We start from the raw sequence: 14,212 nt of genomic DNA, 5'->3' as shown, positions 1-14,212 counted from the left end.
ATTACAGGCATGCTAAATTTGACACATACCACTCCTTTTGTTCACCTGTCTTCCCACTATTTATTTGTGTCACTCTATTATTACTGCCAAATGATAAACATTTATATTATGATGGCAGAAAAGGTCCCAGTGAAATGTTCATTATGTAAATTACTTAGAGGAAGTTAATTCTCATCATCATAACAATCAGGAGGCTCATTTATTTGTTCAGGGAATTGCTCCCATAGTTCTATTGTGGCTTATGGCAGGATAAGGAGTTACTGGGTGCTCATTATACATAACTGTAATGTGAATTGCTATTTTCTTAAATACTGTATTTACTCAAATACAAGATGAAGCTTTTCTCCCAATTAGCTCCTTGTCATCTATTCACATAGCATATAAGGAAACCTCCTTAAATACATTGTCTATCATTAAACTGCTGCCAAAAGCAGCATGTGCTCAGTAATGGAAACTAGGGCTGTGTGAAGCTTCAGGTGCTGTTCAATTTGGAGAAGATTCAGCTCAATTAAGCAGACGAATCTCCAAATCTGAATAGAATCAGGAGACCAATAAAAGGTCTGAATCAATTTGAAGCTCTCCAAATCAATTCAGAGAGCTTTGGCGATTCAGGAAGTTCCCACTTTCCACCGGAAGGAGCTGGACCTGGACTCCATGTTGGCAGGTAGGGGTGGGGCTGGAGGAGGGGGGAGGGGACCATGAGGGTACCCCGCCAGGCCCCATCCCCTGCCCACTCCCCCAGCTCCCTTGAGCATCCGTATCCCTCACCCACTCTCCCATCCCTGTTGATAGCTGCCCGGCCCCAGCTTCTGGTTCTTTAAAAAAACAACAACAACAAAAAGTCCCGCACTCACCAGCTGCTGCAGCAGCCATCAGGGCTTCTGGGGGCTCATGGAAGAGCGCCCCCACACAGCATGGGGCAGTGGAGTAAAGTGGGGATCACCCTTACCTGGCAGCAACCAGTGAGTGCGGGGCTTTATTTTTTATTTTTTTTAATTTTTTTTTAAGAACAACCAGCAAAGCAGCCATTGACAGGGCTGGGAGAAGAGACAGGGGTCCTGTTTGATTTGGAGATTTGGCCAATTCGGCAGCAGCCATATCTCTAAATCAGATTTGGCTGAATTTATTTGGGACGGTGATTCAAATCACTGAATCAAATCACTGTCCCCCAAATCAGCCAAATCTGAATCTGAAGCAAATACTAGCTGCTTCACAGAGGCCTAATGGAAACCAACTATGAAGTTGATTAAATGTAGCCATTAAATGTAGCCACTAAGCATGATTATTAAACACATGGCACGTATTGGGTAAATGTACTAATGGGAACCTACCACAAGGGTACATTTATGATAGTGGCCATTGTGCATAGTCCCCTCAGTACCAACTCTTTTTTTTAGTCACAGCAAGATTATCCATTACATATATTTCTACTTCTATTTACTCCCACAGCTGAGCTGTCCCTTTGATTCCCATTTCCAATAATTCCTGTATCTTCACCAGCCTTAAATGTCTGACAAACATCACCAAATGGGGCCCCAAACAGTTCACCCAGAATCACTCTGTCACCCACTCTCCCAGCCTGGTACATATGATTAGTGTGGCCTCATCCTCAATGAGGTGGAGCTGAGCCATGTTGACTTGTGCCTTATCTGCATATAAATTTTTGGAGGATCCCAAGACTCAATACAAGAACACCAAGTCCCAGACATGAGTGGGGGCTAATTAGCACATGGAGTGTTTGTTGGGGGTAACTGGAGTACACCACACACTAAGCAGTGCTACACTATGGAGTCACCATGGATTGAAATGCTGTTGATTGCTGGGGCCAACCCAGTGAACTATATGGTAAATCATGAGCAGGGATCTAGGTTTTCTGTTCACCATGGAAAAGGATGGACTTGCTCCTTTTAAGGAGAAAAAGACAGAATTTCCCCTTTTAATGAGAAAAATACTTTAAAGGAGGAAAACACACATTTTCTTTCTCCTTTGAAGGAGAAAAACGTGGTAAACTATGTGTTTCCCCTTGCAAGTGGGCAAGGGGCTGATTGGGGCTGGGGGGGAGCAGGAGGAGGGAATCAGAGGCAGATGGTGCCATGTGTATGCATGCATGAACACATGTACATGACAGCCAGGCAGAATAGAGAGCATCTCCCGCAGCTTCCTCCAGGTAAGTCTTGGGGTGGAGCAGATTGAGGCCCAGTAGTGAGGGAGGGAAGGAGTAGGGCAGGGCTGGGGCTGGGCGTACTGTCCAGCCAGGTGATGTGTGGGGCCTGGGGCCAGGGCAGGAATGCGGGAAGAGTGGGAGGGAACCAATGGCTCATCCAGCCTGCAGCAGGGGGATGGCTCCCTGCCACTGTGTGCACTTCCAGGGAAGGATGCATGTCGGGTACACAACCCCCCCACCTCCAAGATTTGTGTGCAGGGCTGGGTGTATGTGGGCTTCCTTCTGAGTGCTTGGGGCCCTCGCCCCCGGGCTTCCACAGCAGAGTGGGGTGGGGAGGCTACTTTTGGGAGCAGTTTAATGATAGACACTGTATTTAATGAAGTTTCCTTATATACTATGTGAATATAAGATCAGGCTCCACTCTGGTCATGCTGCTCAACACGGGGGTGGTGGGGAGAGCCATGCTCTGCTCTGCTCCAGCCATGCCAGCTGCCACTTCCTGCAGGTATTGGGGCAAGGTAGACTGTGTGTTAGGGAGTGAGGGGCAAGGCAGGACCAGGGGGCTGGAGGTCAGGAGTAAGAGGCCCCAGCAGGTCCAGGGGGTTGTGGATGGGGAGTGAAAGGCACCAGCAGGTCCAGGTTCAGGAGTGAGGGGCAATGGCATGGGCAGGAGAAGATCATCATTATATCAGGGCTGCTCAGCAACACAAAGCAGTAGCGGGGGACAGCTGCAGCTGGACCCACATCCTGGTGAACAGGCAGGGGGAGTTCTGATTTTCTATGATAAAAAAACCCAAAATCAAATGCCAAAATATATAGGTATTTAGACTTTGTTTTATTATAATGATTGAGGCACTGGTAAGCTCCCAAACTGCTTTAAATTATAAATATATATATCAATAAAACATTGTGTTCATCTTATACCTTTGTATATCTAGTGGAATTTCATTTTAATTAGGGAAAAATGCAGATTTGGGATTTCTTAATCAAAGAATTTGCAATTTTTAACCATAGAAAACCAGGACCCTTGATCATGAGTCTTTTAACTTTGGACTAGTATCATGCATAGTTTGTACTATATATGTGTAGATACAAAAGTGCTGCTCAAAAGTTTGTTTATGGAGATCCTCCCTGTGCTAAAATTTGCAGTAATTTCAAAAAAGGTAAAATGCTCCAATTCTGGATAGTATATGGGTACCTGTAGTGGTCTGCCCATATGCAAATTACTACAAGTATGTTATTTCAAGGACAGTGATTTGAAATTTGCTTTGCACTTCAATATGCTCAGGGAGAGGAGGTTCTAGCAGTAAGGAGAGGGAAGGACCTGCAGTGGTAAGAAGTTGGGGGCAGAGGTCAAGCAGACTACTTGCCTGGGCCCCCTGCCCCCAATTTATTTTACCCTGCTATAACAGCAGGAGGGGAACAAATTCAAGAGAAACTTCCAATAATTAGATTCTGCACCTGGACAATTCTAGCAAATTGATACGTTTTCCATATATAGAATCTGGAGGGGTCATTTTATGATCAGGATTGTCTTATATTCAAGTAAATACAGTAAATATATTGTGAATAAAGCACCTGATTCAGTAGTGCATCTAACAGTTCGTAGGTTGTCAATTAATTCTGATTGTTTTCTTGTAATATTTGCTATGGAGAATTTAATTGCTCAACTGAATAATTACATGAAAATACTATATTATTACAGCTGAGTTTTGAAGCATATAGAATTCAGGAAATTCAAGGTTATGGTTCCCACAGCAACCATGACTCGTTTTTTGGCATATATTTATGGTTTAGAATGACTGGGCTAAATGCTGTTCCCAGTTACTCTGAATTTCCCATGTTGATATGAAAGCTGAGATGAGAACTTGGCTTATTATATGTGGTAGTAGCTTTCATATCTTAAAATGTCTCTTTATTTGCAATATGGCTTCATTACAGTTGCCATGGGAACACTTTTTCTGTTTTCATTTAAAGGTAGAAATTTTGGGAAAGTGGGGATTTCATAACATGCATGAATTTAAATCAGTCATAATAAAGTGAATGGAGGGGACATTATATATGATTCTTTAAGTGATCCGGGTGCTATACAGTGTTTATATTACCCCTCTGGGGGTGTATGGAGTAGGGGCATAATGGGGAAAGGCGTATCAGGCTATAGGGAAGACTTCCACTCTTCACTGTATTAGTTCTCAGGGCTAGGGACAAAAGTTGCACATAAACCAGTTTAAGTGAGCAGAAACTGATTTAAACCTGTAACAGAACATAAGTTCAGTGACCATAAACCAGTTTCAAAATGGCCAAAACCAGTTTGAGATAAGCCTGGTTGAATGTAGTATCAGACTTAGTTGATTGAGGTCAAACCACTTTATGAAACTTCTGTCCCAGACCTCTTCCTGGTTTAAGTTAAAACAGAGTCCCCCAGCATCCCAGCAACCTCTGCAGCCCTGGACTTGGCTGTGCTCTCTTTGCTAGTGGAGCAGGGCTGGCCCTGCCCCTCTGCTCCCTAGCTGGGGCAGGGGTGAAGGCATGGCCAGATGCTGGCTCCCTAAGGCAAAGGGGGCAGGGAAGGGGTTTATTCCCCTCTGTCCCAGCAGACCATGTACCCTGGCTGGGGTGCAGCACCCTGTGTCAGGGTCTCCCACCCCCCTCGCTGCTGCAGGGGTGGGGAAGCAGCCAGGAGCTGGCTGGCATGGCTCCCTGAGGTGAAGGGGGCAGGGAGGGGATTTATTTCCCACCTTGTCTGCCCCTGGGACCCCAGCCAGAGCAGTCCCTGTCAGGAATTTCCCCATATTGTTGCTGGAGCAGCAGGGGGTGTGGCCAGCCCTGGCATTAGCCATAAGTGAACTAGTCAGGGAGGAGGTTTAATTCCCCACTCTCTGTCCCACCAGCACCAACCTGAGCTGGGATCTCCCTGGCGCTCACTGCTGCAGTGGCAGGGGTAGGGGCAGGAGTGTAGCCAGATTCTGGCCAGCATGGCCCCTTGAGGCAAAATGGGCAGGGAGGGGATTTATTCCTCCCTCTTCCCCCAGGGAACAGCAGCCAGGGTTTGCTAGCCCTGACCACCCACCTCTTCTGATCGCTGCATGAGTAGTGGAATAAGACCCCTCCCTGCCCCCTTTACCAGATGCCCCACACAGTCTGTAGCAGCTCTGCCCACCCCACTCTCACCTACAATGTAGCCCCCCACTGGAAAGAGGTATGTTCTCCCAGGACACCATCACAGGGCCTGCTGCCCTGTCAGGGTCCCTCCCCCATCACTGTTACAATGGCAGAGGCCGGCTGACATGGTCTCCTTAGGTGAAGCGGGGAGGGAGGGGGCTTATTCTGCTGCTTGCCCTGTTCAGGGAGTGATAGCCTGAAGCAGCAATCAGGAAATAACACCCCCCCACCCCCTTTACATCAGGGGGCCACACTGGCTGTCATTTGGCCATGTCCCCTCCACTGCTGCTGCAGCAGTGAGAAGGGAGTGCCAGGCAGACCCCAGCTCAGGTCTCTGCTGGTAGGACAGGGAGTAGGGAATTAAACCCCCTCCCTAGCCAGTTCACTTGAGGCTACTACCAGGGCTGGGCCACACCCCTCCTCTCCCCCCAGCATAGCTTCCCTGCAGCCAGGGTCATACTCTAACCTCCCCTCCCCCTGCTTCTAGTCTGAGCCTGCATTTCCTGAGTCAAACGTGAATGTCCGTTCACTTGAAAATTGGTTCAATCTATGCAGGCTAAACTAACCTGCAAAGCTTGAATCAATTCAGACTCTGGCTTTCTGAATGTCTCTCCTTAGCCCTGAAGATATGTGGGCCCTGGGTAATCAGACATAAATGTTTAACAAGAGATCCTGATAAAGAATTATCATAATAAAGAAACTTCCTTAACCTGACGAAGGGTTTTTGAAACCAAAAGCTTGCTCAAAAATTGTTCTCCAACTATTAAGTTGGTCTAATAAAAGATATCAGATTCACCCAAAGAACTTTGTCTGCCTAATAAAGAATTGAGTACTTCCTAGAGCATGACAGATGTTTTTTAACTATAACTGATCTGTTGTTGAAGGAGCTAAATATCCCTTAACAATTGAAGAAATTAACTATAAAATCAGTAACATTATACCCATTTTACAGATGGGGAAGGAGGTATAAAATTTTAAATATGTTTAACATTGTGTGGCAGTTGTACAGTAGAGTCCATAGAGCCCAGTTCAGTGCGAAACTTATAAAACTATATATATATGATGTACATGTGTGCAAAATTGGAAGTTTCAAGTCCAAAGTATTGTTATGGAAATGCACAAGATCATCTGAATAATTTAATTCTTAAGCAGCTTTTTTGAAAATATCCTGATTTTTTGCATGGACTGACCCAATGTAGTAGACCAGATTTCGGTACGTTTTGTAATAAAAAGAAACCACATCTACACTGTGAGGTAATCCTGACAAAACTTCAGATCAAAAGCCTGTTATTAGTAAAGGTACAGGAAGGTAGGTACTTGTAAGGAATGTTCCATCTCATCCAGACCTATAATATTACTTCTAGTATGTCTCTACAATAATCTCCAGTAAGCCTATCTGTTTTATTTTGTTTTTCCATCAGATATAGGAAAAGACAAAGACACATATACAGATGATTCAGAGCATGGGAATTATGATTCTCGTACAGATCAGTCACTACTTATTCAAAACAAGCTTATCAGACAGAAACCAGAACCTCGGATTAAGTCATCTTTGAAGGTAATGGACTGTAGAATTTTATTAAATTATATCAATTGTCATTATGTGCTTGAGTTACTTAAAATACATTGGTTCACTTTAAAGAAACATTTAGATTATAACTTGATATTTAAATAAATAAAGTTGAGAGGTCTTCTGCAGAATTAAAGACAACACTGATATCAAACTAAAGTTACAAATGTGCAGAAGAAATAAGCCCAAGTGTGCTTTCAGGCAGAGGTGACCCGAGTAGGATACGGGGTGCCTGTGGCAAATCAGCCCATATGGGACCTTGCCCCCACTCAAATCCTGGACCCAAAGAAGCCACCGCCACCATCGGCCGGGGGGGGGGGAGGGGGATGGCGGGGGTTGGGTAGCAAGCGGCTGGACAAGGAGCCGCCTCTCCGCCTGGTTCCACAGGGTCCCCCAAAGTGCAGGGCCCAAGGCAGTCACCCCGATTCATCCCCACCCCCAGGGATGGCCCTGCTTCCAGGATTTCAAAGCATGAAATCTCCAAAGGTCAAAAAGCAGGAGTATCTCAAAAAATTAGGTTTGGTCATGCCCACAGTAAAAAAAGGAGACGTCTGTCTTGTGAATACACCTTACAGTAGTAACAAATGGAGTTAATAGAAATAGCAGGACAAGTACACTAAAAAAAAAATAAAAGCTGTAATTATACTTAGAAAATTAAGTTTGCTTCTTAAGTCCTGCTCTTTTTTTAATGTGGAATGATATCTTAGCAAGAAAAGCTAGAACACAGCTTTGAGACAGAATTAAGAGCATAACATTCCCAGTGTACAGGAAAGAAGCAATGTCATTTCTGCATCCCTAAGGAATTGGTAGTAGAAGAGTTTAAAAAAACAAACAAAAAAACTAATTGCAGTAAACCAGAAGTTAAAAATGATGTAAAAGAGAGGAGTCTATGTCCATATAGCGGATATTAATGGCAGGCACAGTAAAGGAAAGACAAAATTAAACCTAGAACTGAGTGATAAGAATGCCTAAAAGAATAATTACTAATACTGCGCAAAAAACCTACACTGATGAATGATAAGAGCAGAAATAATCAAAACTTATTTCATTCACAAATTGAATCTTTACTAATTCACCCTTTGCAAATGCAGAGTTAGGTGAGTATTAATACAAAAGTGAGTGTTTTGCATTCCCTTTTTCAAGTAGTAGGCACTTAATTCTCCTTGATTTATATATAGAACTACTTAGAAGTATATTTCATAGGGTTCTGGTCTATATGAGGTGCTGAGTGCTCTCTAACCTAGGCCTCATTACACATTACATTTAAGACCCAAGTAAAGCATAGGGCGGAGGCATGGCTGAGACTACCATCAGCTGTGGGTTCGCAGCTATGGAAGCTAGCTACTTGACGGGGGGAGCCTGGGATCCCCCTACACTGGCAATAAGGTGTGATTGGCTCTAAAGCTGGATGCCACAATCATGCCTCATGCCATGCATGTGTAGTGCCACAATTATGCCTTTATCTGAACGTCTAAAGCAGGGATGGGCAAAATGACAGATCAGGCCCACAGTGGACTCCTTTTCCCAGCAGCCCCTGCTTGCATTTCTGAGACCAGTTTCCATGGAGACTCCAGCAGCAGCAGGGCCGTGACAGTGCAGGGCCAGGGTTGCCATGAAGACTGGCCCCAGTGGCACTGGCAGGGTGCATGGCTGGGCGGGGAGCTGCTCCAGGGCTGGGGCTGGGATCTTCCAGCTGTCACAGTGTGGTCTGGAGTCGGGCAGAGCCACGATCCCTTGCCTGCACTCTCCTGCCTGGGATATGTCCCAGCTCCAAACCATACTGTCAATGCCACAAGATCCCAGCTCCAGAATAGCTCCCCACCTATCTGTGCACCCTTTCAGTGCTGCTGTGCCCAGTCTCTATGGAAATATTGATCCCACACTGTCACATTACCGCCGCTCCTGGGGTCTCCATGGAAACTGTCTGCAGCAATGCGGGTAGAGGCTGTTGAGAAATGGAGTCTGCTGTGGGTCCAATCTGGCCTGTGAGCTGGACTTCACCCATCCCAGATCTAAAAGGGCCCCTAAAGATAGTAAAAATGGAAAAAAAATCAGCACCTTGCAGTTTAGCAGCTTAACGTTGATGTCCAGAAAAAGTATGGAATATTCTAAACTGTTCTACTAGCCTGCGTCCAGTGAAGATTACTAGATCTCTAAAATATTCTTATATATAGTTCATACTATTTAATTGATCTCATGCATGAAGAGAAACCTGGCACTCAGTGTACTTTTGGCAGCTGGTTAGCAGAGCAACTTATCTGCTAGGGAAAGAATTTTGTAATGGTTTGAAAGCTTGAATTCTTATTCAAATGATAGTGTCACCACTGAAGGATTCTGCAACATAGTTGGCCAATAGTTTGGACAATGTATGATATCCTAGACCAGGGGTCAGCAATGTTTTTGGGCAGTGCGCCAAAAACACCCACAACCTTGACTTCTTGGTGTGCTAGAGGTGGATAGTGGGAGAGCTGCAAGGGGCCTGATCCTTGTGGAAGCAAGGCCCATTTCCTGCCATCTACCTCAAGGTGCATGTGTCCGCACCACCAACAATGAGCTGGGCTGGGTCACTGTGGTCCCCAGTGTAGCCACTTTCAGGCTCCTGGCTGCCTGTCACATCCAGCCCAGGCTCTGAGTCTGCTCCTGCTGCTCACCACAGAGCCCACCACTATGGGCTGCTCACAGCAGGCAACAGGGAAGCTGTGCCAGGGTCTGTGGAGCCCTGGCCTGGCTTGTTGCCAGTGGTGGATGCACATGTGCCTTGAGGTGGATGGTAGGGAGGGGACCAGGGTTGCACTACCACAACAAGGATCAGGCCCCTTGTTGGTCCTCTGGTGTCTGCCCCAAGGCGCACATGCCAAGTAAATGCCTTCGTATGCCATACTCTGTATGTGTGGGAGGGGTTTCCTACCCCAGCCCTTTATATTACAGGATGATTTTAAAGCAGATTTTTATTGTGCTAAAAAAACATGGTTTCAGATCCCTAACTTTTAAAGCATTTTTAGGATAAAATTAGATGTCACTAATGCAGAGACAAGGGCATGTTTTAAATACAACTTATTCCTTGAAAACTGAAGCAGTTTTAGCAGCTGTCAGCCAATCATTTTTGCAAAAAGCATGGTAGTTGGCTTCCAAGATAAATCTTAATTGGTCTTCCCAGGTCTTTGGCCACCAACCTTTCTATTCCATCCATGTAAAAAAAATACAGTGTTTCAGGCCTGTTGAAAATTGAAGACTTTCATGTTAGATCTGTGGAATGCATTATATACAGATGGTAGAGAACTAAACAATAACATAAGGAAAGTGCAGGGCTAATTGGCACGGTGAATAAAGGATAATCATCTTTCATTTTTCTGGTACAGAGTCTGGCACAAATGTATTTGTCCAGGGATGACCAACTATCCAACTGAAGGCCATGTGCTACCCTCAAGGGGATCATTTCCAGCCCCTGGCCTCCCATCCAGCTGCCACTCTCCTTGCCCCCCATTGCTTGAACTGCAGCAGCAGCTGTGGTCTCTGGGATACCCCTCTCTCTTCCAGCTTCCATTTCCTGCCCCCACCCAAGTTGTAGTGCAGCACAACACAGCCTGTGGTGTCAAGGGAGACTGCAGCTAGGGAGCTGAGGATGAATCTGGGAAACCCATGTGCATAGTGCAATAGGAGGGCACCTGGGTGACATGCAGCCTATATTCATGGGCTGATGAGGTGTATTCCTCTGGATCCTTAGTAGTCGGACAGCCTTGTCTTAGGCAATGTTTACCATGCATTGTACTGTGTTCCAAATTCAGGACACAGAAAAAGCTTGAGATCCAGACTGGTCCTGTAGCACCTAAATGGGACTTTGGGACATAGGTACATAACTTCTGCCTATGAACAGTCAGCATGGATTCACCAAAAGCAAATCATGCCTGACCAACCTGATTGCCTTCTATGATAGGATGACTGGCTCTGTGGATGTGGGGAGACCAGTGGATGAAATACCTTCATTTTAGCAAGGCTTTTGATATGGTCTCCCACAGTATTCTTGTAAGCAAGCAAAGGAAGTATGGTCTGGATGAATGGACTGTAAGGTAGATAGAAGCTGGATTGAGCATCGGGCTCAGAGAGTAGTAATCAATGACTCAATATCTAGTTGGCAGCCAGTATCAAGTGGAGTGCCCCAGGTTTTGGTCCTTGGACCAGTTTCGTTCAGTATCTTCATCAATGACTTGGAAAATGGCATACAGTGCACCCTAAGCAAGTTTGAAGATGACACCAAGGGGAAAGTAGTAGATATGCTAGAGGGCAGGGCTAGGATTCAGAGAGACCTAGACAAATTGCAGGATTGGACCAAAAGAAATCTCATGACATTCATTAAGGACAAGTGCAAAGTCCTGCACTTATGCTGAAACAATCCCACGCACAAGTACAGCCCAGGGGCTGACTGGCTAAGCAGCAGCTCCTTAGAAAAGGACCTGGAGGTTACAGTGGACAGTAAGCTGAATATGAGCCAGAAGTGTGCCCTTGTTGCCAAGAAGGCTAATGGCATACTGGGCTTCATTGGTAGAAGTATTGCAAGGCAAGTGATTCTTCCCCTTTATTCAGCACTGGTGAGGCCACATCAGGAGTACTGTGTTCAGTTTTGGGTCCCCACTACAGAAAGGATGTGGACAAATTAGAGTTCAGTGGAAAGCAAAAAAATGATGAGGGGGCTGGGGCACATGACGTGTGAGGAGAGGCAAAAGAAACTGGACTTATTTAGTCTAGAGAAGAAAAGACAGAAAGGGGATTTAATAGCAGCCTTCAACTACCTGAAGGATGGTTTGAAAGAGGATGGAGCTAGACTGTTCTCAGTGGTAGAAGATGAAAAACAAGGAGCAATGGTTTCACATTGCAGCAAGGGAAGTTTAAGTTATATATTGGGAACAACTTTCTCATTAGGAGGGTAGTAAAACACAGGAACAGCTTACCCAGAGAGGTTATAAACTCTCTGTCCTTGAAGGTTTTTAAGATCTGGCTAGACAATGCCTTGCCTGGGATGATCTAATTGGGAATGGTCCTGATTTAAGCAGGGGGTTGGACTAGATAACCTCCTGAGGTCCCTTCCAGCCCTAATTTTCTATTATTCTAAGATCAATCCATATTAGCCCTACTGCAGTAGCCATGAATGCATTGTTAATCTACATTAAATTAATGCCTTCACCTTGGACTGCAAATGTTCACTAAATGCCTGCTCTTGGGCTTTTGTGCATGGACAGAACCAATCTTGTTTGAGTAGCTAAACATATATGTCCTGCTTGCCTGCAGAGGAGAAGGATAAGGCATTATGCATCTCAAGTGCATATAGGCACTTAAGGTGGAATCTCAGGCAGGTGCCAAAGCTCTAGAAAGATGTGATTTATGTTTCCTGTTGGCTACCTCAAGGTACCGTGCTCTATGACTGACCCTTCGAAGATGCCTAGCTGCTCTCCTTCTCTGTATAGACCCCCAACCCTAAATATATCTGCAGAGGCATCTCAGTCTCTCCATTAACTATATGAGTATCTTAGAGGAGTGATGCCTTATTTGGAGTCCATCCTGGGACCAGACATCTAATGGTTAAGTGGTAGTTCCTAGTGTAGGTGACTAATCTGGATCTAGTTCAAAGTGGATAGATACTCATAAAATTCACATTATTTTATGGGTAAGGATGTCTTAGTTCCTCAGAATACCTGTAGTATGGGCCTTGTTACACATTGCACTTTGAGTTGCCCAAATGTTGATTGGCATTAGTAAAACCTTAAGTTTGGAGCAGTCATACCTTAAAGCTAAAAACCTTATCTGAATGTCCACCCACCTGCACAGCCACGACTTGCCACTAGAGGGCTCAAAAGCAGGAGTCCCCCAAATGAGGGAAAATGCCAGGACAGGTTTCTATTCCTGCTCTAGGTGGAGATGTGTGGAAGACAGGTGGGGGGTGGAATGATATGAAATTTGGAGGCAGAGAGTTAATGGGACAAGGGTGGGTAATAAAATGGGAGGTGTAAAAGAAATGGGGGTAGGGGAAGGGTGGTGAAATGAGGTCAGCCAGCCACTGAAGACTAAATGTAAAAAAAAAAAAAAAAAAAAAAGGAAATAAATTAAAGAAGGGCTCATGTTTTAATAAACTAAGATTTGGGGAAGTGGGGGGTGCTGGTCTTGCTTCCTGAGGTGGCTGGGAGGTGGCAGCAGTGAGGGAAAATGCTTTTGGGTAAGCTACTGCCCTGGCCCAAAAAGAAAGCATATGCTAGCTGGCATATGCTCTGAAGGTTTTTTCCATGGGGGTGCTGGAGGACTGCAATTTGTGGCCGCTCCCCACTGATGCACCCATGTTAACAGAACTTGAAATGGGTAACTTGGATCAAAAAGAAACCTGTCCTAGAGAGGCGTAACTTAAGCTTCCTAGTGTACTTAAGCTAGTTACAGGTGTTAATGTGTGGACAATCCATGGGTTAAGAGCTCCAGGAGCTGTCGAAAATTAATATATAAGAAGGCCCTCAGCAGCAGAGGTTTCATGCTATGATATTTATGCAATTTGATCCCCTGGACGAAGTGTTGATAGAAAAACAAAGCTTTTACCAAAGCCAAAGCAGCGTGTGGCTTTTTCAGTCTCTGTTGTGATAAGGGGAGACGTAATCACGTTAGGAACTTCCTTCCACTCACAGATTCTCCTTTTATCCTGTTTCCATGAATGAGGAAATTGAGCAGGATTCTCCTAGTGTTTACTGCTTCCCTGCCTCTGCAGGAAAAGAGCAGAGAAGATTTAGATTAGTCTCAAGCTAGAAGTGAAGGGTTTTATTCTGCTATCTGTTTAGTGCATGCAGTGTTCTCCCATGTCACTAAAGGATGCATGTGGTCTGAGCACAATTTAGCCCTTTAGTGTGTTGATGCTTTCTAAGGTACAATATAAGCTCAGGATGGAAGCTGTGAGAAGTGGAGAATGTGATTCTACAGCCATAGAGCTGGTGAGTACTCTGGCATATTTGTAACAGAATGATCTGGCTTTCAAAAATTCTCTCAATCTGGACACAGAATGAAACTGAGAAGGAAATCCTCAACTAAGTTTACAGGTCCAAAATGGTATTCTCTGCCTGTTGAACATTCTGATGTTAGGCTAGTTTATTTTGTTGCTTGCTCAAAGTCTAAAACAAAAAATAGCTACATGAAGATGATGATTCAGACTGCTATATTAATATTTCTCAAAAGGGTCGGCTGCTTAAGTGCTCCAGTACAGTGCTTCTCAACCTTTGTAGACTTGAGGCACCCCTGGGAGAATGCCAGCTTAGTTTTCACTTGTTTTTTGACCATGGAAAAATAATAGA

The 14,212-nt window shown here is 44.9% G+C and overlaps 1 protein-coding gene across 2 annotated transcripts in view; it reads left to right on the top strand.

Moving 5' to 3' along the window:
- ANO3 (anoctamin 3) overlaps positions 1 to 14,212 on the top strand; it is a 488,615-nt gene that overhangs the window by 318,858 nt on the left and 155,545 nt on the right. For both annotated transcript variants that reach the window (XM_019477060.2, XM_014602446.3), the window contains exon 4: positions 6,748 to 6,884. In XM_019477060.2, coding sequence (XP_019332605.1) covers positions 6,748 to 6,884 — 137 coding nt within the window. The remainder of the gene's footprint in view (positions 1 to 6,747; positions 6,885 to 14,212) is intronic.

This window comes from Alligator mississippiensis, chromosome 2 (assembly GCF_030867095.1).
Source record: "Alligator mississippiensis isolate rAllMis1 chromosome 2, rAllMis1, whole genome shotgun sequence".
Classification (NCBI taxonomy): domain Eukaryota; kingdom Metazoa; phylum Chordata; order Crocodylia; family Alligatoridae; genus Alligator; species Alligator mississippiensis.
The sequence above is the reverse complement of the archived record's forward strand: the minus strand, read 5'-3'. Positions and strand labels throughout refer to the sequence as shown.